This window comes from Myotis lucifugus, unplaced genomic scaffold (assembly GCF_000147115.1).
Source record: "Myotis lucifugus unplaced genomic scaffold, Myoluc2.0 scaffold_15, whole genome shotgun sequence".
Taxonomy (NCBI): Eukaryota; Metazoa; Chordata; class Mammalia; order Chiroptera; family Vespertilionidae; genus Myotis; species Myotis lucifugus.
In genome coordinates, this window is record NW_005871063.1 from 10,179,894 (window position 1) to 10,206,275 (window position 26,382).

The 26,382-nt window shown below is 35.0% G+C and overlaps 1 protein-coding gene across 1 annotated transcript in view; it reads right to left on the minus strand.

Annotated features, from left to right (window-relative positions):
- The window catches only part of DGKB (diacylglycerol kinase beta), a 508,498-nt gene that overhangs the window by 382,675 nt on the left and 99,441 nt on the right, over positions 1 to 26,382 (minus strand). Inside the window, exons 3-6 of the mRNA XM_023750675.1 lie at positions 24,424 to 24,500; positions 20,756 to 20,776; positions 9,033 to 9,186; positions 1,836 to 1,976 (exon numbers count right to left, since the gene is read on the minus strand). Of these exons, the coding sequence (XP_023606443.1) occupies positions 1,836 to 1,976; positions 9,033 to 9,186; positions 20,756 to 20,776; positions 24,424 to 24,500 (393 nt within the window). The remainder of the gene's footprint in view (positions 1 to 1,835; positions 1,977 to 9,032; positions 9,187 to 20,755; positions 20,777 to 24,423; positions 24,501 to 26,382) is intronic.

Here is a 26,382-nt window from a genome sequence, read left to right on the forward strand (position 1 = left end):
GAAGGTCAGGTTTGACGTGATTCATCAAGTGTTTTTGAATGATTTGTGGGTCAACTTCTGTCTGTCATTGTGGACAGAGACTGTTGACTCATAGACTCAAATTGAGAACTTAAAAGCTTGCCTCAGAGGAATTCTACCTTAGTCTTTTTTTAAAAAAGACTTCCAGTTGACCTAAAAATAATTAAACTGCAGCAGAAAGACCGTATTTGGGGAGGCATGATGGTGCCTTTATTCAGCCTCGAAAGTGGGGTTAAATGGCTTTGTATTTTTAAAACAATCACTAACATGGTCCTCATAACACCTGCGCAAACTTTTTCTCTGGCTGTAACTTCAATAGAAACCCACTGAACATTAATATTTATTTTGGAAGAAGAGAGGTTTCTGTAAGTTCTTAAGAATACAAATAAATCTTGAAATGCAAATGTTAAACATTTAGGAATAAGAAATATTTATTTAAAGAATAATGTTAATATAGCTTATTCATAAGCAGATGTGACTCAAATAATCACATTATAGTAAACTAATTACTAGTAAGAGAAATAATATCAATAACTTACTATTAAATTTAATTAAACATACTGTACTTCTTAATCATAATTCTGAGACATCGCAATGTTCTATATTGCATTGGCTTTGGAAATGTCAAAATTAGGATTCATTATCTTCGCTCTCATTTCAGTAGCAAAAGTTTTTAATTCCTTTTCATAATATCCAATATAATCAAGTGAATTAGATTATTGAACAAACCACCAGCTCTATATTTAGCAAGGGCTTTGGGAACATAATAGATTTACTAAATAAATGATCGCCTAGGCTTAGAGTTAATGTTTAAAAAATGTTATTGCATTGCAATGAGTAGAATTTGCCACCAGAGAGAGCTCAAACACTATCTTTTATTAGAGAGCAATTATTTCCTTTCAATTAGAAATCCTCTATCTCAGTGGTTCTCAACCTTCCTAATGCCACGACCCTTTAATACAGTTCCTCATGTTGTGGTGACCCCCAACCATAAAATTATTTTTGTTGCTACTTCATAATTTTGCTACTGTTATGAATCATAATGTAAATATCTGATATGCAGGATGTATTTTCATTGTTACAAATTGAACATAATTAAAGCATAGTGATTAATCACAAAAACAATATGTAATTATATATGTGTTTTCCGATGGTCTTAGGCAACCCCTGTGAAAGGGTGGTTCGACCCCCAAAGGGGTCGCGACCCACAGGTTGAGAACCGCTGCTCTATCTGAATTACCTGCTACTTTGTAGATGAAATAAACAGTCGCTATTGTTTAATTATCAATAATAGACAGAGTCAGCTTCCATGAATGAAGCTCTCATGTTTGGCATTTGAGAAATCATTTGTTCCTAGAAAAAAAGCGTTAGGGCTAAAGCTTTTAAGAAAGATTTCTCAGGGAGACAGCTCTAGCTGCATGTCTGCTGTGAACGACCCCTCATACTGACCAGTAGGAAGACCTCTTCATATACTAGAAATAAATGCGTTGTTTTCTTTTTTCAAAACAACCTCAGTAGACACTTTCCAATATCATCTTGGTATCAAAATGAGCAACATTCATAATAAAAAAGTCATTCGATAGACAAACAAGATCAAGGAATACTCAGTAATAAATGAAACTTGATAAATAACCTGAAATTGATCAATTATCACTATACTTTGATTTTCAATTAAAGGGATTTTTATTATTCATCAACATCACTGTACTTAACCAAAATTTATATAGCTACAGTCTCTGCAATTTGTAGTTGATCAATATTCAGCCCCTTTCCTTATACCCCAATGGCTACAAGTAAGCTAATGAAGAAACACATACACTCGAGTTTATCCTCAGGTCTTCCTCTTTCCAGGAGAGACAGGTAACAGACAATGTCCTTCAGATGGATTACTTCTGGGGAACACGTGTTTGCAGGTGAAGTGCGAGGAGGGGTGATGGCACCTTTATTCATTCTCAGGCCTGAAAAATATATATATTTGTCTTTATATTCTCAAAAATATTCACAGCGCTCTGAAACAAAAAAGCAACCAAGAAGATAGGGAGTTAGAGCATGGACCATGTAGAGAGGTATACATTTCCACGCATAGAGTGACCATTCTCTCTGGAACTCCAGACATATTCTGTGACTGCTGTAAACAACGGAGTTGCTTGGGATTTGGGGACGTAGGGACCATACTAGCTGCCTAATGGAGGGTTTTAAAGACAGGACCCTATTTTCTAGGGGGAGATGGTGGACAGATTTGAATGTACCTATTCCAGATCTCTGCTTTAGACAGCGACAGCTATAAATCAGCTGGGAAGATACATAAAATTGGTTGTTTGTTTAAAAAAAAAACAAGAAAAAAAATGTCATTCTGTCACAATATGATTTATTATCATCAGAAATCATTCATTCATAGAAGTATTTATGGCAAATATTTGCCAGCACCACGAAGAAGGCATCCTTTTTGCCACTGAGGAATCTGCCCATAAGAGAGAAAAGGAACATAAAAATTTGGATAAACCTGACAAATACTCCATTAGAGAGGCAATAACATGACTGTAGTTTGATTTTTAAAGGCCCATACTTATTTTCTGAAACCCATTCACCATGCCTATTCCAAGACCAGGATGGAGAACTGTAATGCCTGTTCACAATAGATGATGATTGCAGATTACCTGGTTGGTGATCATCAAACTGAAACCCATTCACAATAAATGGTTAGTTCCATCCTACACAGAAGCCTCTGAGACCAGATCACATGGACGGGAGGAAACCCCAATCATCCTTTGAGGTACATTTGGCAACATAATAGGTGTTTGGGTGAGATGACTAATGGGCTAAAGAGCTACTGTGTTCCTTGCCAACCAGGAGTTATTGGAATAGAGAGAATAATCCCAACCAAAGATAGTTCTACAAGCCAGCCCTCCCTTCGTGCAGGTCCCCCTGATCACATCTCTCTCTGTTCTATTTCCTTTGATGTGTCACTTTGACTCAATACCTAGCATCTCCTCCAGCCATCTCAAGATGGCCAGAATATAATTTAATGCATTATTAAAACTTATAAATTAGTTTTATCATCTGCAATGCTATTACTAATAAAAGGTACCATTTATTGAGTGATTAATATATGGCAGGAACCATGCTGAGGGCTTTACCATGTATCATCTCACTTAATTCTTACATTAACCCTGTGAGGTTGATTGTATTACTCCCATTTTACAGATTGGAAACAAGCTTACAGTGACTATTTTCCCAGAGTTACATAGCTAGCAAATCCATCCTCTTTTTTTCTACATGAATGGTTTGCAAACTATTGTTGGTTCAATATCAATAGTAAGAAGAAGAAGAAAAAAATTACATCTCAATCCAGGATGATCCTTTATACACACACACACACACACACACACACACTTCATTAATTAGTAGGTTTCACAACTGGCCTAATATTTTCCTTCCTGTATTATCCTATTCTCTTTTCTCCTACTCCATTTCATACTTAAAATTTTATCAAAAGACCCTCTAAGTTGAAGTCATTACCCACTAATGTGCCCCCGACCCACAGTTTGAAAAATACTGCTTTATCTTTCCTTCATTTTCTTTACCAAAGCCTTACTTATGTCAGAAACATATCTATGCTCCACATTAATTCTACTTGTTTATAGTTACTGAAATATATATGTACACTTAATAAATTGATTTTCCTCCCTAACAGTAGTATCACTGTATACCTAATGCAAACGAACACAGATATTTTTTAAGCCAAAAAAGGCAAAGAATTGAAGACAATATTAAGTTTTAAAAATATTACCTTACTTACTATTTCTAATTGACTAACTAAAACTTCTCCAGCTGCAGGAATAAGCAATTTCAAACTAGTATAAAAGACATTTTGGCGCTGACAGTTGACAGGGCCATAACTTCCAGCCTCGGAGAACAGAGTCCTTGAATTATGGTCGGCTAAATCATGACCTAACTCATCCTGCCTGATGAGCTAATCCTCTCTTCTTAGCTTCTCCTTATGGTACTGAAATGATTTAATCAGCCTGATCTAAACCTTTTATACAAAAACTCAGAACAAAACAAGAAAGCATAAAAAGAATATGTGACATTCATTTGAAAGAATGCCAAACTTATTATACATTTCACTTATGTAGAACACCTTATGATCATTTGTTTGAACTTATAAAACTAAGGTACATGGTATTCCATTATCAGCTTTCATAATACTGAATATAAACAATTAGAGAATGTGGAACATTCAGAAAGAATAATAAAAGCAACCTGAATAACCCAGTCCAATATATTCAAAACAATTTAATAATTAAAGGGGAAATTATGGGGCAACTTTTCCTTTACTGACAGCAATTTTATCATAAATGGGTACTTGAAGTTGTGGGGGTTTTCTCTGGTTATGTAAAGGGTTTTCAGGGTTTCACAATGGAAGATATATTGGAGTAAAATAATTTGTGAATAAATACTACTACTAATAATAATTTGGTACTATAGGAGCATAAGAAATGCACTGGTCAATATTAATAAATGCTAATTAGCTAATAGAAATTCTTTTCTATTTCTACAGCATTTTTATGTAGGTATGTAAGCTACATAGACTATATAGAATCATTATTATCAACAGTAAAAGTACATCAACATTAGTAAATGTATAAATCCATTTTAAGTGCCAGCTGTGTGCTAAGAACCTCCCTACCTCATAGTCACATAGCCTTGACTCTGTCCACTCTGTATTTCTCAGGTCTTTGCCCTTTTTAGCATTGTGGAAACTGAAGTAGCTTATTATACACAACAGACCTATAAAGCCACCCACAGTAAAAAAAAAAAAAAAGTACACACAGAAATACATATACAATTTTTAATATCCTCAAGACAGTCCTGATAAGACTAATAGTTTCTTCTCAGCACAACTAATGAAGTGTGTCTTTTGGCAAGAACATTCACTAAAGTCATTTGGCAAAAGAATTTTCCCAAAGGTTCAAGTACCTCATTTTCTTTGGGCAATTTTCTGTTCTTAATTTGATTAACTTTCTTATGGACAAAAAGAAATTGGTTTTACTTTTCTCCATAAAAGAATTTCTTGGTGTTGTCATGCTCTGGTTTTATGGCTAAACTCCACTATTGATATTGTAGCTCAACAGCACAAATCCAGTGTCCTTTGCCACCTGGAATGGACAATGAGAGGGGACCAAAGAATAAGTACCTTTACTTTTTATTATTGGTATTATTCTCAACCCTAAATATCTTCTGGATATAGTACAGTTCTGGGTTGAGTAGGGAATAATTGAGCCTATTTTTTGTATGACATAAAAAAAATTTCATCTGTTGAGAATGAGGGGAAATATTTGAGTAAAACTAAAAAGCTTAGAAAACTTTAACCTAATTGATCTAGCAAAAAATATCATGAATAGATCCATTTTACAACTGATGTTTTTAAAAACTGAAGAGGTGTTAAGGCCATGTTAATGCAGGGGGATAAGAATCAGTAGTGGCAACAATCAGAAAAATTATGAGATTTCCCTCTGGTGATTGTCAAGGTTCAAGTTGTAGGAATTGAAATATGAGATTACCATAGTGATTCCTAGTTAAAGGTTTAGAAGCCACTTTCAGAAAAACAAAGGGTCCAAAGGCTTGAAAAATTCTGTAAAGAGAATAGTTCAAGTGATAGATTTTAGGGATGACATGAAGATCTGAAGCTGGTCATTGGTGAGGGATGAGGGACCTGGCATTTACGATGAAGTAGAAGAGACTATGACAAAGTTGGAAAGTGAGTGCACCAAGAACGCCTTCAAAAATGAAAAGTCCAACATGGGAACAGTGGAAGTAATCATCTTATATTTAAATAGGTGATTAAAAGCAGTCACATTGCAACAAGATGTTCCCTAAGAAAATAAACCATTCACTACACAAAATGTCAGATGAATCATTAGGTATTAAAGTTCAATAAAACAAAACTGCACACACAACCTTTATAGCCATTTGCAATTAAGTAAAGATATATAGTTATATAATAACTATTTTTTATTTTTACCCCATCTTCTATACTTGATTATTGTTCATTAACAAGAACAACATTGTTTTCCTTTTTTAATTTTTTTCTTTTCATTGAGAAGTCCTTATTGTTCAGTTAATATATAGTCAAGAATAGCTATCATATTCCTGATGGTATTGTGGTAATAAAATATGGAGAATTCTAAGCAGGGATACACAAAGTAGATTAGAGCACCTCTCATCTCAAAAATAATTTGTGATGTTTTTAACCACAAATACATCTTGGGTAGATAACATATTATTGCAAAACAAAGTTCTAGAAATAAAAATATATTTATTTTTCAGTTTTAGATTCAAGGATAACCAGGCCTTGAAAATTTTAATATCTTGTGTTCTTTATTCCCCAGAAAAAAAGTATCAAAGTCTAACAATTATATAGGGTTTAAAACAGTACCACAAAGAACACTGCACTCTTATGTTTCAAAAGGGCGAGGCCTGCTTTGAAAAGGCATCACCGTTTACTTTATTTTTGCTGCATGAGGGGTACACAGTCTCTCTTTTAATTCCTTTCAAGCAGGTCCTTACAGAATATGTGAATGCCCCAAATGAAGTACCAGCTATTATTCCTTTGTTTCCATTTTGAGACCTGACTTGATTTCTATTCCTTGTAAATTTGGCATCTTCTATGTAGTACTTATTGCATGATTTTTTTTAAAAAGAGGTTTTGAGATTTGAATGTCTGCAACATGACCTAAGTAATTTACGTTCTCTATCCTATCTGACAGTTACTCAGACAGAAAACATTAAACATGTTCCCGCTTCTCCTTTCTCAAAACCAAGGACAGTGTTGCTTCGTGTAAGTTAAATAAGGAAAACGTTATGATTGTACTGTGCCTAAGGCAGGTGAAATCCATATAAAGCATGGAATGGAGAAATGGGAAGTATTAATTTTGAGATCAAAGTAAGCAACTGTCCCATTTTAAAATGTTCAGCCTGGAACACTCGTAAGCTCCGGCTCCATACCTTAAGGACAGACCAAATGAACTGATTCATAGAAAAACAGCATTGTGAGTCCTCTCAACTCGTAATAGGAGGGGAATTATTTTAGGGACTAAAAATATTTGATGGGTAGTTGAAGGTTAGGATATACATTAATGTTTATATATGTTAAAGGGATCATAATATATCACTTGGAAGGTATATACTTGTTTTTACAGAGCTTGGACCAAAAATGCTCTAGGAAAAATATATTCATTAACAGAAGGGGACACAGCACAACATAAGGCTTAATAGTGTGGACTCTTTGTCAAGTTGCCCAAGTTTTCTTTATGGCTGAATCACCTATTTCCTAATTATAGGTGTGTGTTTTGTTGGTTTTTTTTTTTTATCTGAGTGTCAATTATTAAACTTGTCCTCTTTACTCACATGTTCATATGCTACTTTGTGGTGCTTGGGCTGGAACTCTCTGGGCCACTGGCTCCCTTGGGATTCCCTGGGCCCCTTTCAGGGGATGTGTAAGGTCAAAACAATTTCAATAGTGATTCTGAGATAGCATTTGCTGTTTTCACTCTCATTCTCTCATGAGGATACTGTGGTATTTCCAAGAGGCTACATAAGATAGATATGGCAAGAGATGCAAGTATGGTTACCAGTATTTAGCTTCCTGCTGGGAAGCCAAATGTTAAAGGCAATGCACCAATGTGAAATATGCCACTTCTCCATATTTTTAAGTCTTTTTATAACCATATGTAATTTTTATTAGCATGTGATGGGCTACTCATAGTTATTTTTAAAGTGTCTCATCTTTAATGTGGTAACAGCAAAAGATGTCACCCACATAACACAGGTCCTTGGGAGTCCTCAATAATTTTTAAGGACTAATAATTTTTAAAATAATTTTTAATTTTTAAAAGAGACATAAAATCAAAGAGCGTGAGAAAAGCAGCAGTAGACCACATTTCTCCATTGCCAGCCAGAAACCAGTTGGGTTCACAGGGCGCACTACAGAGAGTAGGAAGCAGGAAGGAGAAGGGGCAGCTCCGGCTGGTCTACCTGCACTTCCGGTGAGATGGCTCCAGCATGTCACTCTTACAGCGTGCGGTTCCAGTAGCCATGGGCTCTAGTCTCTGCTTATTCCCACTCCACCAAAGGCACAGTGAGCTCTCTCTACAGACCTGCACAGACCATCATGACGCTCCTAAGGGGTCTGACACCCAAGGCTGCAGCTCCTCCTTGAGCTCCTGAGCTATCAAAGCCAGGAAGGACATATCCTCTCCACAGAAGTGCATCCCAGCTCAGAGGGCCTTTCTTCCAGCTTCTGGGATGTGATTACTCCAACCTCGGGGCAGCGTGTGGTTCTACCACTGCCTCACCTCAGTGTTCCTCTTTGCTTTCTCAACCCTTCAACACTGTTTAGCCAGTTTCCTACTTCACATTCTCTAGAGTTACACAGTGAGATTTTGGTTTTCCCGACTGGATAGAGAATGAGATAATTAGCAAATGGTATTATTGTATTAGACATCTTTAAAAAGCTATACATAATGAAAGAATTAATCATCTCTCTGGTGACAAAAATTTAAGTATCTAAGAGAAAAATCAACTCCTCTGAAATTACAAATATGACAATGTAAAAGTATACTGGTAATCTGCACACTTTTAAATTAAATAGTATGCTTTCTACACAGTTTTGACTTTCACTTTATTTATGTATAAAACATCTAAAAGAGAATTTTTCCACATCTGATGAAAGTATCTCTTAAAATTACTACCTAGACATACACTGTTATGATATTGAATGATAAGTGATGGATAATGATAAAGTATATTTTTCTAATGGACAGTTATTATCATTTTGGAAACATTTTAAATATTGTGCATAATATCAGTATGAGAGTATAAACCCTACAATGAAGGTAATTTTTAAGCAAATCATCTCTTCTGTTATAGAGAACTTTGATACTCATTTTTCTCTTCAAGCTTTATTGTTTTTTTACTGTATACACATTTTTCAAGTAAAGAATTACACTTACCACCTGAAAGGAGAGCAGGCTTACTCTTGACCATGGGGCTGGCATGAGGAAACCTGTTGCTAAATGACATGAAAAGGTGTGCTGTGAAGTCATCGGGAAGCTCAGCCTCCAGGAATGTCTTCATAAATAGCTTGAAACCTTCAAAATCTATTGTCTGAAAAAAATTAAATATATATTTTCACTCAGCCAATGTCAAGATTGTATGCTTTGGTCAAGATCATTAATAATAGAAATGACCTTATTTCAGAACTATGTCGGGCAGTCCTGGCTAACATGGGGATTAAGCGGATATGTCTTACCTGCAGCAGTGTGGCAGGAAAAGGGGGAGCTGTCCAGCAGACATATTCACAGTTTCTGTATGACCTTAAAAATTGACTTCGAATCTTAGTTTCCTGCTTAGTTTCCTCTGTAAATTGGGATTAATAGTCCCAGTTCCACAGAGCTGTTGCAATGATTAAATCAGGCCACTAAAGTGAACGTGCCAATGCAGATTCATGAGTACTTCAAAGGAATGTCTCATCGCCTAGTCATGTCTTTAATGGCGAATATTGTTTTCAACAATGAGAAAAAGTGGTTAACGTTATAATTGCCCCCTAACACCAAAACCACTAGATACAAAATTCCAAGGAGAAATTCTAAAACTCCCTCTGCAGACTTTCAAAGTAGCCTATTTCAAGGTCCTTGCCCGCCCTTACTCACTGCAGGGCTATCAAAAAGTACACATTTTTTAGAGACAATCATTACTGCATTGAGAGGCTCTGGGTCCACTTGGGGAAACAGTGATGGAAGCCACCTTCCATGATCAAATTAATAAGAGAACATTACAGGAGCTACCCAGAGAGCTGGCTTTCTCCAAGCAGAGGGCAGTGGGCCAAGGTCTGACTCCTGCCTGGGAAATTGAGGGCAAAGGCAAGTAAATGGTACTATATTAGGCTCAGCCAGCAATCCCGTGACTGCGGGCACAGGGATGAATAACTGTTTCCTCTGAAAGAGAGGTAGCCAACATGGAACAGAAGAGCAGTGAAGCTGTGCTGGGTCCTGTCCAGTAGGCCATTTGGAAAGACAAGGAGACCTACAAAGAACCTGGACTCAAGCCATGTCTATCAGATCAAGAGAGTGCAAGGACTATAGGCCTCATCGGAAGCCCTTGAAGGGTATTTTTTCATTACTCAGTTTAATGTGACTGAAATGAATCTAAAAATAGGGGCAAAAATAAAATTTGGCAGACTGATGCTCATAATTTTACTCCAAATCCTGGAAGATGAGAATAAAAGTAATTCCTTAAACTGATATTTTGGATAGAAAAAAAGGCTGTAATAATATTAAGGTAAGGTTATAGAGAATAACCAATTTTATTATTATACTAGAGGCCCAGTGCACAAAATTTGTGCACAAGGGGGGGAGGGAATGTGTTTCTCAGCCCAGCCTGCACCCTCTCCAATCTGGGACCCCTTGAGGGATGTCCAACTGCCCTCTCACAATCCGGGACTGCTGGCTCCCTACCGCTTGCCTGCCTGCCTGCATGATTTCCCCTAACCGCTTCTGCCTGCCAGCTTGATCACCCCCTAACCACTCCCCTGCCAGCCTGATCGACACCTAACTGCTCCCCTGCCAGCCTGATTGCCCCTAACTGCCCTCCCCTGCTGGCCCGGTTGCCCCTAACTGCACTCCCCTGCAGGCCTGGTCGCCCCTAACTGCCCTCCCCTAACTGCACTTCCCTACGGGCCGGTTGCCCCTAACTGCCCTCCCCTGCAGGCCTGATCACCCCCAACTGCCCTCCCTTTCAGGCGTGGTCCCTCCCAACTGCCCTCCCCTGCTGGCCTGATGGCCTCCAACTGCCTTCCCCTGCCGACCATCTTTTCCACATGGGGGCAGCCATTTTGTGTGTTGGAGTGATGGTCAATTTGCATATTACATCTTTATTATATAGGATTCATTTAAATAAGCCTAAAATGGAATATGGCATGCAGGGATATCATTAGAGAAAGGTAATTTTTTGTTGATTAGATCATGTGCAAATGTAGTATATATACTATGTATGTTTTTGTCCCTAATATAATCTCTAACCAGTAAAAAACAAACAAACAAACAAACAAAAAAGTCCAAAACTTCACTTTGTTTACTAATGGTTCTAAGACATTAATGTGAACTTGTAGTTTAGTTTAGTCTATTTTGCTTGTTCATTCTCAAAAGGGCACTTCAGACATGTATATTTGTGGCAGGAAAAAGGCTTGATTTTTGTCCGTTTTTAATAAATCACCCCTACCACAAATTTGTGTAAATTCCACTAGTAGACTGACCACATAACTAAAAACTATGAATCATATAGCAGGCTCAAGTAACAGAAGGATTTTTTAAAAAGCAATTTGCCATAATGAATGAGGCCAACATTTTAACATACACAGATGAAGCCAATGGCCAGACCACTGTGTATAAATACATTCTCTTGGGTGGGGGCCTCTATTTCTACTAACAGGGATTCTGAGAGGTGGCCTATGGAAAGAGAATTAATCCACTTCCCATTGGATGAGAGGCAACCCTCACCACGTATGAAGACCCATGGAAAACCAAGAGTTCATTTTATTGCAAAATTAAAGGAAGTTTGTGTGAGCAACATATTCCTAGGCATGGTGGTTAGAAGTAATGATGTTTACAGTTGCTCTTCCTTCTGCATCCTAAGCCTTTTGTGGTCAGTAATGTGTTGAAGTCAGACTACCTGTATCAACTCTGCTGATGGTGGGTCATGGACGGCACCTCTCATAGTAAGCAAAACATTACTTCTCAGGCCTTTTATTTTTTCAGGTATTAGGAAAGCTTTCTGAACTCTCTCAAGTGTTGCAGCTCCGCCTTGCTCAGCAAGCAAAAAATAGCTCCTTAATTTTATTCTCTGACAGCTATGAGCCTTAATTCTCTGCATATAATATCAACCATTCAGGTCTGTTGCCTAAATGTAATAAATCAATATAAATTCATGCAAAGGGTATTTATTCACCCTAGGGCACATAGTATGTAAAAAATTAAATTAAATAAAAAATAGAAGGAAGCATTGGTTTATAGTAAGATGGATTTTTTTATTGTCTTAATTTGCCCTCCTCTTTATTTTTCAAAAAAACTGGAAAATTTACTATATCTATCTTCCCACATCAAACCTGCAAGTATTTATATCTTAGACATTTTACCAAAACTATTCCATATCAGATAGTGTTGGCAAATTACTGCTTTCAGAAAGCAATCATTTAAAAACAGATTATCTTACTTTAAAAAGTAAAAGCCTATTACAGACATAATAATAGAACATAAATTTCCTCATTTCTTAAATGATTTCTATGAGACGATGCCATCCTATTTATTTCTCAAGTTTTACTCCTAATGTAAATTTCTTTCTTCAAAATCTTTACAGTGTCGGAGGGGGCAAATTTCCTTCTTACATTTCCTGTCATTACATACAACTACCAATGTTGCAAAGCCAAAACTTCTTCAAAGCAAAAAAAAATTAACTGCTTCGGTATGTCCTGGTTCACCCATCTTCTTTTTACTTTATTAGTAAAAGATTTTCAAATCTCTCCTAAAATTTTATGTCATCCAAGATGTCCAACATTTCTGTATGTGGATAGATACTCCTCAACCTACACATTTTCTTTACCTTATGATTTAGCAGAACATTCCCAAATTTAGGTATTGTGTATTTTAAGGCTGACAGATAGCAGGATTAGAATTTGTTTTTGAAGAGTGTAACCTTTACACAGAATGAGATCATTTAAGTGCCTATCAATGGAAACACTAATAAAAAAAAGTGGGGACACACTTAATTGAATTGGCTGTAAGCTCAGAAACACACACATCAAACAATGTTTAACATTTTGAATGGCTTTTTTAGTTTTTCCCCTAAGGAGCATCCACAGACTATTTAGGGAGATGATATAGAGAATCTGTAAAGAATGCAGGCTGAGGAAGCAGCGCAGATGTTGCTGCCAAATTGGCACGCATTTAAAACACATTTCTATCTGCCTTTCGTTATTGTATCTGACCATCTGGGTCCTTTGTTTTTAAATCCCTGTTAATACAAAAGAAATAACACTACTACTCATCCAAGCAGATTCAAAGTGGATGACAATAAATGTCGTCATTCTATCGTTACTTTAATTTATCCTGGCAGTTTCAGGATGGAGAGTCTGTCATATTCAGCAAGTGTTCACTGTGCACCCACTTTGCACTGGATTCTACTCTAGGTGTTGGGTTAATGATGTTACTAGAATATGTAAAAATCCTTCCATCAAGGGCTTATCTTCTAATGAATGGAATAAGGAAATAACAAAATATATCAGCTAAAGGTACAATGTCTGATGGTACTGCATTCCGTTTGTTATAAAAAAAAATATAGATGACAAAGGTTTCTATATTTGGGAAGGGAGTACTTACAGTTTTAAATCTGATGATCAGAAATGAGATGTTGTTCTTTGAATAAAGATTTAAAGGCAATAAAGGAGAGAGCTTTGCATGTATTTGAAGAAAGAACATTCCAGATTGACAAAACAGACAGTACAAATGCCCTAAGGCAGCAGTTCTCAACCTGTGGGTCGAGACCCCTTTGGCGGTCCAAGGACCCTTTCACAGGGGTCGCCTAAGACCATCCTGCATATCAGATATTGACATAACAGTAGCAACATTACAGTTATGAAGTAGCAACGAAAATAATTTTATGGTTGGGTCACAACATGAGGAACTGTATTTAAAGGGCCAGAAGGTTGAGAACCACTGCCCTAAGGTATAAAAGTGCTCCTGCTGAGAGGAATTTCTACAGGAACCAGTGAGGAGCAGGAGACTGGATAAGGGGTGGGGGAGCACTAGAATAGTAGGAGATAAGGTTAAAGTATGATCTTTGGTGGTGAGTGAACTGGCCTAATCAAGCAAGATCTCAGACCACCATGCCCAGCCAGCATGGCTCAGTGGTCTATCTATGAACCAGAAGATCATGGTTCAATTCCTCGACAGGACACATGCCTGGGTTGCAAGAGGCAGCCGATCAATGTTTCTCTCTCTCTCTCTCTCTCTCTCTCTCTGTCTCTCTCTCTCTCTCTTCCTCTCTGAAGTCAATAAAAATATATTAATAAAAAAAGATATCAACCTTATGGCTTCAAGGTAGAGGGAGAGGAATAGTTATTAGAGCATTTGTAGCAGGAAATCACATGATCTGACATACTTATTAATTAGTTGTGCATACAAGTTTGCTAGGAAATGTGAAAATTGAATATGGACTAATTTTTGTCTGAAATAAAGGAGTGTTATTATAGTCATATGATCCTGTTAATTAATAAATGATCTTTAAAAGATAAAAATGAACCATTTAACTATTTCTTTAACTCATTTTTCAACATGTATTGTATACCATCCTATGTTAGCTACTGGGAAAAAGATCTCTAATCAAACAAGGTAGACAATAACTTAACTTAGCCAGAGGTTTGCTTTCACCATTTCCACATCAATATAATTAACTAATTATGTTAAATAAATAAAAATAATGTAGTCCTGGCCAGTGAGGTTCAGTTGGTTGGGCATACTCCCATGTACAGAAAGGCTGCTGGTTCAATTCCAGGTCAGGGCACATGCCCGGGTTGCTGGCAAGATTCCCTTGTAGGGGCAGTCAATCAATGTTTTGCTCTCACATTAATGTTTCTCTCTCTCCCTCTCCCTTCCCTCTCTAAAAATCAATTTTAAAAAATTATGTAAAGGCCACTGAGCCAAAGTGTATATATAAATTAACATATAGCATGGCTAACTTCCCGAGATTTCAAATTCACATTTTTAATATTAAAATACTTTCAGAAAAAAGTGCATATTACATGTCTCACTTCTTATGCTTATCTGTACTATAGTGGGTTATTCATTACTTGAAATATCAGAGAGCTGCTTAATAGTCCTCTAAAACTGCCATGGAGGAACTTCCTTTATAAAGAAAGAGTGAAAAGTGTGGACACCTGGAATTTTTTAAAATTAGTTTTGGCAAATGAAAACTTTTTTATCGCCTCCGAGGCACATAATCAATGAATTGTAGCTTTACTTAAGACTAACAACTATTAAGACTCAGTAGAAAGAAAATTAGAAATGTATTTTATTGTAAAGGATTACAAGTAGCAATAAAAACAAACAACGCTATTCCAAGTTATTTTCGTGGGTAATTACAAAATGCAACTAAAGAATTAGACGAATTTCAGCAGAATGTTTTTAATCATGCTTTTTGTATAACTTGTAATTAAGGGTCTGTATCCAACTAAGTTGTATTCAACTAAGTTTTGTGCTTCAGTTGGGATCCATTTTAACCCAGTGTGACACTGTCTTATCTACTGTTCAGGGTTGTCAATAGGACGGGTGTGAGCTGTTAGCAGAGCACACACACACATGCTCTCAAGGTGTTTTCTCCTCAAAAAATAAAACCCATTAGGAATTTCTTGAACAACTATGAATGTATAACGTTAGTTGTTAACGATTGCTTACTTGTATATTCACCTTTAAAAAAAATGTCAAGATGGGAGTGCTCTGAATGAAGATATGTGTGCAGGCACATTGACAAGCTTATCTTCTTTCCTGCTGGACTACAAAATCTGACAACTTTGTATCTCATAATGTCTTTTATATTGTAGAGCCCCGTAATATATATAGTTGATGTATGGACACTGCAATTGCAAAAATAACACAATTTCATTCACCTGTCTCTTTTGAGGCAGTCTAGCAAGGAAAAAATTTGATTTAGATGGGAAAAGAATTTATAAGATAGAGTAAATATAAAAAATGTTTCACAGCAGGAATATATTCTTTTACTTAATAAATCTCAAATAAGATGATTTTAAAGTGTAATAGTGTATAGATCTATATTTAATATTGAAGCAGATTAAAACAAAATCAATAAAACTAATGATAAAATAATCAAGACTTTGATGAAATGATTTAAAATATATGCTATCCCATAGATTCTATTCTTTTTAATCTATCTAGGCCCAAATCTCCCAAGGTTAGGAGTGTGAGAAACATCAAGTTGAGAAGGATTAGAAGACCAGGGAATAGCCAAAGTGTAAGAGTGAGAGACTGAGATTTTACAAGGAGGGCAGGAATCCCACTCGTTATTTTAAAGGCTTACGAATTCCCTGAATTGAAGCATTCTGTCAGCAATCTGTAAAATAGATTTATTAGTTTTACCCTCTGCTAGCAAAGATCATCTTGACCACTTGTGTTTCTCCCAAAGGACCAAACACAACATCTAGTGTATATTATACATGCATTTGTGATGCAATCCACACTAGCTTCTTTTTGTCCCAAATGCTTTGCTCACTTTCTGTACGTTTATCTCTCATAGGCGATTGTTCTATGCCAAACTCCTCCTTAGAGCTTCATCTCTCCTTATAATCTTTATAGTCTGGGATACACTCCACTTCCACTATCCATAGTAAGAAGATGATATTAGACATTTGATTAAAATGTCTGTTGCATGTAATGGAAACAATATCTAAATGTCACTGTTCTAGGAACTATGCTAAATTTGTTATGTGTATACTATACTTTAGTCCTCACAGTAACCCAGTAAGTAGATGCTATTATCACTCCTATATAACCGAGGCTGAGAAAGTTAAATAAATCGCCAAAGTCTAAAAACTAGTAGTACCAAGGACATAAATATTTCTAACTTCAAAATCCACTATGTGATAGTTGACCAAAGGACAATTTTATGGACAGATTTTCCAATATTCACACATAATACAAAATACTTTGCCACTTGTTTATCTCTATCAAATGCATTGACCAAACTATCACCATTTCGGAATAAAAAATTATATAAAATAAAAGTAATGATCACTTCATAAGGTATATAAATATCTAATCACTATATTGTACACCTGCTATAGTATGTCAACAATAATTGGGAGATAAATATACAAATAAAAGCTTTAGACAAAATAATAAAAGTAATGATATTATTATCTACTTGTTTACACAGTCTTGAGCTAACTATAACTCTTTTCCTATCCTTTGACATTCTAAGCATAACCTATTACTTTTGACCACATATCAGAAATGTGTTCTAAATCTGCTCCAGCCTCCATTATAATCCTACTGCTATCCCAGTTTTCATCACTTAATTATACTGCTTCAATAACTCATACCTGGTCTACTGTTCACATTGTTTTTGTGCGTATTTTTCCAAATGGGAATGGTAGCATGATCTTAAATATTTTAATTTTCTTTACCTATTAAAAACCTGAAGACTTCTTTCTACCCAAATCTCTACTTTTATTTTCCCTAGTATATTTTGTATTTCTACTCAAAAGAGCTATTTGTAATGATGAAAATGCACAAACAAAAACAATAGACAAATCTAAAAATAAACTTTAGGTGTGACACATACCTAAAGTGTTTGTTGTACTTCTCCGTGGAAAAATGCAAAAAAAGATCACCTGAAAATCCCAGTATCACTTTTTTCTCTAAACTGGATTTTAACTCCTATATAAATTATTTAATAAATGTTATAAAATAACAATATGCATAGTGTTTTTTTAAATATATTTTATTGATTTTTTACAGAGAGGAAGGGAGAAGGATAGAGAGTTAGAAACACCTATGAGAGAGAAACATCGATCAGCTGCCTCCTGAACACCTCCTACTGGGGGTGTGCCCACAACCAAGGTACATGCCCTTGACCAGAATTGAACCTGGGACCCTTCAGTCCGCAGGCCGATGCTCTATCCACTGAGCCAAATTGGTTAGGGCTGCATAGTGTGTTTAAATTCCACATTTCTAAGTAGGCTGTTATTAAAACTATAGAGTTATTAATTTATTTTCCAAATTATTTAAGCTTGTTTTTAGAACTCATTTTTAGAGAAAACAATTGAAAGCAATTAATAGTATGTTAAATACTTATTTTTAAATTTCTGCATGTTTAGTATAGAAGTTTAAGGGAGAGATGGATTAATTGTAATCAGGTTTTCATTATCTAGCCACATGAAGCAGTCAAATTCAGTTAAGCTTTTAATTTAGCACAAAATGTAGCAGATGATCCATTCTCAAAAATCTAAATGTTTCCATGGATAAAAGATAGTGCATTTTTTATAAATGTTGAGATTTGATTCTCAGTGCAATTATTAGAAACCTGTAATAAACTATTCAAATTAATTTGTTTATTTATAATATAAGAAATTATTCTCATGGTTTTATGTAAATATCTTTTCAAATTATTGGGCATAATTTCATTCTAAACTACCATTATATTCTGAATATCAAGATATAAAATTAAGGTCACATATTGAAATGAAAGATATTATATATTTCAACAATGATTAGTGCATAGTTAAAATCAGATTAATACAGAATTCTAGTAGGTATTTTATTATTGAATTTGTTGGCGTGTTTTCAAAACTGGCTGTAATTTTGATAAGAAGAGGAAGATGACTGAAATTGTGTTGATAGCAATAGAAAAGAAAAACAGAAACATTCCTTAACATGTTACTGCCATTCCTTGCTAACTGTCCTGGCATTTCTGCAGTTGTGGTACATGGAGCAAACACAACAGACACAATAGCTCTCCTACAAGGACATCACTCTGGACTGTGGTCTGGCTTGGCAGGCAAAGCACATCACATGTCATGTATTCCTCTCATCCCTCACAGTAGAAAGACATTAGAGTTGGAAAAGGCATCGAATTCTATTTTTTCACTTTACAGATGAGAAAAATGAAACTAAGAAAAGTCAATGTTATAGGATTGGTTGGGGTGTATCTCAAATATTCTTACTTTCACCTTTCACACATACTCTAGAACTTTTGTTATGAGATCCAATTGATCACTAAAATGTGACCAAGAGCCACTGCCTCTAAATATCAATGGAACAGCTGTATATCAGACATGAAGCTAATTATTTCACATAGAATTTAACCCTTTTAACAAATCAATAAGGCAGACACTCTTCTTTTTATAAGTAAACACACTGAAGCTAGGAGAGATTAAATAACTTGTTCAAGACCTGCTAATATGTGGCAGATGTGGAATTTGAACTCAGTTCAGTTGAACTCCTAAAACCACAATTTCTGTTATACTTTCCAGATGCTTTCTTTAATGGGAAAGGTTGCTTTGGTCCTGGAAGGACAATTATAGCTTACAATAAAAGGGTGTTTATATCACTGCTAATAATTGTATCAGTGTCAATATCCTTGTTAAAGACATTTAAAATATCACAGTAGGCAGCAGCAGTACAAAATGTAGGTTCTCAAGTCCCAGATTACTTATGAAGGGATTGAAGCCACTTACTTGTCTGAATGTCAAGGGTATATATAGTAACAAAACTATAGTACACAATAGCAATTGCAAAGATAAGGGAAGCTCGGGGAGCTATGAAAACATAACTCAGCCTTGGGCCAAGGATCATCTACTGACAGGAAATATAAAGAGAAAACCCTACACCAGGATACTGACAAAGAACACATACAGAGCAACAAATACACATGCCCTCATTCTATATTTCTCTTTGGCTACCCCGAGTTTCTCCTATAATTTATATTCTGCAACTGGAATTACCTGCCTAAGTAACTGTACACAGAACAAAGCCTGAGCAGGGGGTGGGGGTGGGGCGAGAAACTCACTCTGTTGACGCAGAACTAACTCTGACACCAGTTTTCATGCAGCTTCTAGTGGGCGTGCAAGTTGTGCAGAAAGGTGTGTTTGTTGACCGGGTGCTCAACAAATGCCCTATAATAGCTAAAGCCTGCTTCAGAAAGCACCTATTTACTCTGAGGAGTTGCCTCTGACTACCATAAAGCCCATAGAGCCCGTCTTTGGAGGAGCTAGTAGGTTTCCACAAAGTTCAGGGATGATGTTCAGGAAAGGCCCTCCTCTGAGAGAGGCTAGTAAAAGGCATTATAGTCAATGAGTTGCCATTTCAGTTGTGCCTTATTCTAGGAGACTAACATGTGGGACCTCTATCTAAGTCAGGCAAGAGCATTCTAATGTAATCAGTTGGACTGTAATATGTTCGGGATGAAATTATAGTGTCATTTAAACCATAGGGAACCTTGTGAATAAGAAGCTGCCAGTACCTTTCTAATACTGTCCAAGGAGACAATATTATGGTTTTAGACAACACCATATATTCTTAGTATGATAGAAAAATCCATTTCGAGAACCTAAAAATTGTGTTGTGATTCTCTATACCCAACTAAACTATGGACCTAAAACTTGTTTGCAAAACGGATTTTACTTGGAGAGAATGGTGAGAGTAACATGTAGATTACTCTTTTCCCCAGAAGAGCAAAATTCAATATTTTAGTTATATTTCCCTCTCAGATTCTAACAGTACTAGCGACCAAATTTGAAAAATCCTTGTTGTATTTAAATACAATTTTAAACCTCCCATTAATAAATTAATTAAGGCTTTCATAAGTAAATTATTCTACCAGAGCCTGATTATGTTCAGTGAAATTAGAAAATTAAATTCAAATATTGTAAAATTAAAGCCCACACACAGGACTTTCAGATTCCATAATTAATGTATCAGTCCCTCCATGACTTTGATTTGAACAAATATCAGTCAATTATAACATCCCAAGTATTACATGTAAACTTGTATATCCTATAAGTATTATTGGTTATAGAAGTATAGCTCAGTGGTAAGGATCTGAGCTCCTTATTCATAGCTCACACCAGAGTAAAGAAAGACAGATTTGAATAGAAAAGAAAATGTCTTACTTGGTTAAGAATGTCTTGTTTCTGTGCATGCAGGGAAAGAAAGAATACATGTATTAATGTAAGATCATTTATATTCATTATTTCGTTATCACTGATCATTTAAACGAAAGATTGATTTTAAAACATGCCCTAGATCCATGGGCCACAAAATGTGCCTTCAAAGCAGCAGCATCAGAGTCAACTGGGAAACTGATAGAAATACCAATTTTTAAACCCCACCCCAGGGACACAGAAACTAAGGGGAGGACTGAGGGAACTGGCAAAAATCTGTGTCTTATAAGACACCTCCAGGTGATTCTGATGCAAGCGAAAGTTTGAGAATCACGAACTGGATCTAGCTTTGATGTAATAAGCAAGCAGTTCTAATTGGCATGCGATAAATACAATGAATAACACACACAGTATAATTAAAACCTTCTGGAGAAGATTATGAAAATAACAGCATGTGTAAAGATATATTAATGAGTACTTAATTCCCTATTCGTAATGTTTCCTTCTGTTAGAATAACATGCCTAGCCTCTTTCCATGTCTTTAAAGATAAATGACTTTTCATTTATATGCCACTACTTCATGTCTTCCCATCATTTTATTTTTTTAATGTATTTTTATTGATTTCTGAGAGAAAGGGAAAGTGGGGGGGAGAGAGAGAAAGAAACAGAGAAACATCAATGATGAGAGAGAATCCTTGATTGGCTGCCTCCTGCATGCTTCCTATTGGGGATCTAGCCCACAACCTGATCATATGCCCTTGACTGGAATCAAACCCAGGACCCTTCAGTCCACAGGCCGATGCTCTATCCACTGAGCCAAACTGGCTAGGGCTCTTTCCATCATTTTAGATGTCAATGGAACAATTTGAAATGGAATTTGAAATCCAGGCCAAATTTAGATAGATGATAGATATAGATAGAGAGATGATAGATAGATAGATAGATAGATAGATAGATAGATAGATAGATGCATCCAATGCCAAATTCTAACCCCACCCCTGAACACAGATCTCTCAAGTTTTATGGCCTAATTATTGTAGTGAAGAGTAAAGGGCACCATTCTTAAATTGAGTTTCTAGATAATTAGGTTTTATTATGATTAATGTCATGAACTTAGCTTAGCTAGTTAACTTTGGGGAATTAATTTTATGTTTCTTAAAACAAGTTTCTTTATTTAAAAATTCTAAAATCATATTTGGAAATCTCAAAACCTTTTAAACTCCTATGCTTACAGAATCTTTAAAGCAATTGTTTAGACTTTATGCTTTATCATTCTTTTGTTTATTTTATCAAAGAATGATCATCAAATGATCTTTAAAAGACTGGAATTAAAAATAAATCAATCATTCATATATTATACTTACTATATCTTCTATATTAAAATAGATTTAAACAGATCATATTTTCATTGGATTATTAAGTTTTTAGATACAGTGCTTTTTATTAATTCAGTAATATAAGTGAACGATAATAAACATAAGCAGCTTTACTTTTAAGGGAAGAAGTAATTTTAGAAATACTTATGTAGTTCTCTCATTGTAAATACATTTTATGTAGATGACATGACTATGTTCATGTTAGAAAACAAAAGATTAGTTATCTATACTAATGGCAGACTAAAAACTTTTATAATTTTTCTTCTATAATTGACCATTAAGTATCATCTTTGCCAAGCAATTCTGTTCAACTTGTCCAGTCAATATGTGAACTGACAGTATGCATTCTTCATGAATTCTTTCATATGGTTAGAATGACCTTTTATAAACTGAACTGAGTCATGTTCTGAAGAGAACCTAAGGCCTCAAATATTTTTTATGCAACATTGAATATTCCTAATTATTTCCTATTGGCTTTTGTGAAATACATATTAGTGTTTCAAAGTCATATAAACTTAAAAGAAATTTCCTCCTGAAGGGAAAATGCATACTAGCATTAACATTAGAAAGTGGTTCCACTTTTAAATTAGAATTACTTTTGGATCATAATGAGATCTAACTTTTTTATTTTTCAAATGTTCATTATTTTAATAACACATTTTAAGAACAGATCAATGCATTATCGAGAGGTGTTGCATTATTGAAAAGGCTGACATCACATGTGTGTCTAATACTGAACCTAGCAATTACCTCAATAAATCCAGTGTACAGTGACTGATAATCCTCATTTAATATATATTATCAGTAAGTCTTGAGAATCCTTTAAGTAAGAAATCACTGAAGTAAAAAAGCTACTATGTGAACATCACATTTCAGTTGAATTTAGACCCAGCAGCTATCTTTAGCAATAAAAAGTAGTTTCATATTTGTATATAGATTAGATAACATGCATGTTTTTAAGTATAGTTGGTAATGTCAATATTAATGACATTTTTGGGTCTTATAGTTTTGCAGTAAAGCTGACATGTTTAACTTTCCCATTTTGCTTTCTTGGTCTTTGGGATCTTCAATTCGACAAATTTATCTGCCAACACTTTTCTCTCTACAGCATCTTGGAAAATAAAATGTGAGGAAATGTAGGTCAGATGTCTGCTTCTTTTCTGATAATAGGAAAATGGGAACAGCTTTAAATTGCCTAATTTTCCCCATACTTTGTAGGCACTAAATATCAACTTTATTTTTTCAAAAGAAAATAACTCATAAATTAAAGATTTTTAAAGGATTTAGACAGCATAAAATGTGGCATGAAAATAGCTAATTACTAGAAGTCAATAGAAAATTATAAAACAATATGAAAGCTTTAAGGTTGGAATTTAGACATTGGGTTTTGACTAACATTAAGTTCTATAAAAATCCCAGAGAAGTACAATGTTGAAAGACAGCCAGGAGCTCTGCTCCTCTAAACATTCAAAACCACAATGACAATAACAAAAGACAAACCACATTTTAATCAGCAAAATAAATGGCTAGATAGCACATAACATTTCAGGCAAAAGGGTCCTTTGCAAAGGGCAGTGTGTTTTAACTGCCATAAACCCTACTATGACTTGATGAAGCTGTAAGAGCATTCACAGCCCTGATGATCAAATATTTAAAATGTAACACCTCTCAGCTGGCATTAAATGGAAGGTTATCTAACCATTAATTAGGAAGGGAAAGGAATTCATTCAACCATGGTGTTCAAAAGCAATCAACAGGACATTAAGTTTTTATAAGGAAAGAATTTCAGGGACTGATAATAGGTAAAAGCAAGATAAGGAAGGAAGTCCCCTCTTTTTGTCCCGCTGGCTCTTTAAAGTATTAGATTAGTTATATCAATCAAAAATCTTTCTCCAGTTAAGGGAATAATTCCCTGAAAAGAGTAACCCCCTGCCCTACACTAGTGTTCATCTGGGATTTAAATGTCTAGGTTATAGAGAGTCAGACACCCTTTCTGTCCCCTTCTACCTAATACTGTTTCCTGACTTCCAGAAAAAGGACCTAAAAACTATGTTGTAGATTATCTGTATCTTTCATGGACAGACTATAAAGATGTTATTTACACTTGCAAAATATTTTTGTATTAAAAAGATAGTAAGTACAACATTTAATGTATCTCCCAGGGTACATTTCACTATAAATTTCACTTTCTTTATGTTATGGTATATGGTATACAGCATATGTATTTTTAAGAACTATTCATTAAGATATTCCTCCTCCATGCGCTTAAATGAAACCAAAAAAAGAAAAAAGAAGTTTTACCCCTTCCGGATTATACTTTGCAAGTACACCATTACCATGGAATTCTTCAAGAACATCTTTTAATTTCTTTGTAGAATCTATAAGAAACAGAAAATACAAACATTGTTTATACATGCCTACTGTGGTTATGAAACCCCATCCAGAAACAAAGACCTCTTAAAATATAAGCACCGACAGATTAAAACTTAAAGTGAACATGTAAAATGTTCTTTACCATTTTTGAAAGACTATTTAATTGAAAAAGGAAATCACAAATAAAGGAAGGAACAAAAAACGTATGTTTTGCCCAAGTGTAATACCCAAGAATGGTACCACTGCCTATGTAGTATATAAATTGATGAACAAATAAATGAGTAGGCAGTATGTTTTCTCCTTTATCTTGGTAATATAACATCTAAATGAATGAAATTAGTTTTAAAAAAAGAAAACATAAGTATTTGTTAAACTTTATAATTTACACAGTACATTTTTCATATATTACTACATTAACTAAATAATAACCCTGGTGAATAAACAACAAAAATAAAATGTGTAGCTAAGTCTCAGTGGTGAATCCATTCAGAGGCAAGCTACAGATTTTAGCATTTTGCAGGTCTTTTTGGAGAGAATTTTCTAAATATACATAAAGCTTAACATTAAAGCTTATTTTAATTCAATCATTAAACAAAGTTTAGATACATTACCACAAGTATTTTAAATAACTTTTTTCCTATTTTTAAAATAAATTCTAGGACTTTAATCATATTTATAAATATTTCATTTTGTGGACATACCACATTTTGTTTATCCATTCATTAGCTGCTATAAATGAGATATTTCCAAAATTTGGCTATTATGAATAGTGCTGCTCTGAACATTCAAGCATACATAATTCCATGCCAATGTTTCAATTCTCTTGGGTATATACCTAAGAGGAAAATTGCTGTGTCATATGGTTAACTCAATGTTTAACATTTTGGGGAATTGCCAACAAATTTTCACAGGACTATACTATTTTACATTCCTACTGGCAGTGCATGAGGATTTCAATTTCTCAATAATTTTGTGGACACATTCTTTTCTTCTTTTTTTATTATGGCCACCCTAATGGACATAAGGGTTTTGATTTATGTTCAATCAGTGCTTGAAGCCTATAAAGCTTCCTATATATTTTTTCAGTATATATTTTGCTAGCACTTCCAATACTGTGCTCATAGTTGATACATTATAGCAAGTTCCTTACTAGATTATAGGTTGCCCTTGGGAAGAATACGCACATTTTAATTTTTGTACTTGTATTCAGACTTATTACAAAGCTGAAGCAATAGAATTGTAATAAATATTGGGGTTGATCAGAGCTACTCCTACACTACAACAAATTACAGTTGTAGCTTCACCATATACTTTAGCAGAAACTTACACTACTTCAGAGACTAAGTGGTATATTAAAAAGAGACAAGAAGCTGATTCCCAAATTCTTCTTTGTGGATACTTTTAAGTTAGCAAAATACCTTTTACTTCCTCTTATTTATGGATATAGACCATTCTGTAGATACCTACAGAGATATACACAAATACGGATGAATAAATTCTGGGATAACATATCCCAAGAGACTATGCTTAATTTAACCATCCCTTAGCCCCATAATAAAATAAAAGGGGGGGAAAATTTTGTTTTGTTTTTATACATAGGCCTTCCTCTACTGCCTGAAAATGGGCTTTTCAGATTTCTATAGAAGTAAAAAAAAAACACATCCACTAATCATTTTTAAATGCCTAGAGAAGACAACAACTCTTAAAATTATTCATGTCATTTTTTTAGTGTTTTATTGGTTATTTACATTGGAATATTCTTAGTGAGGTAACTACCTGGAATAAAATAATAAATTAAGAGCCAACATCTGTGACTGCTGGTTCCAGGAACTAAGGCTCAAGTCTGATCTTGGTCTGAGACAATTTAAAGAGCTCTAATTCATATTC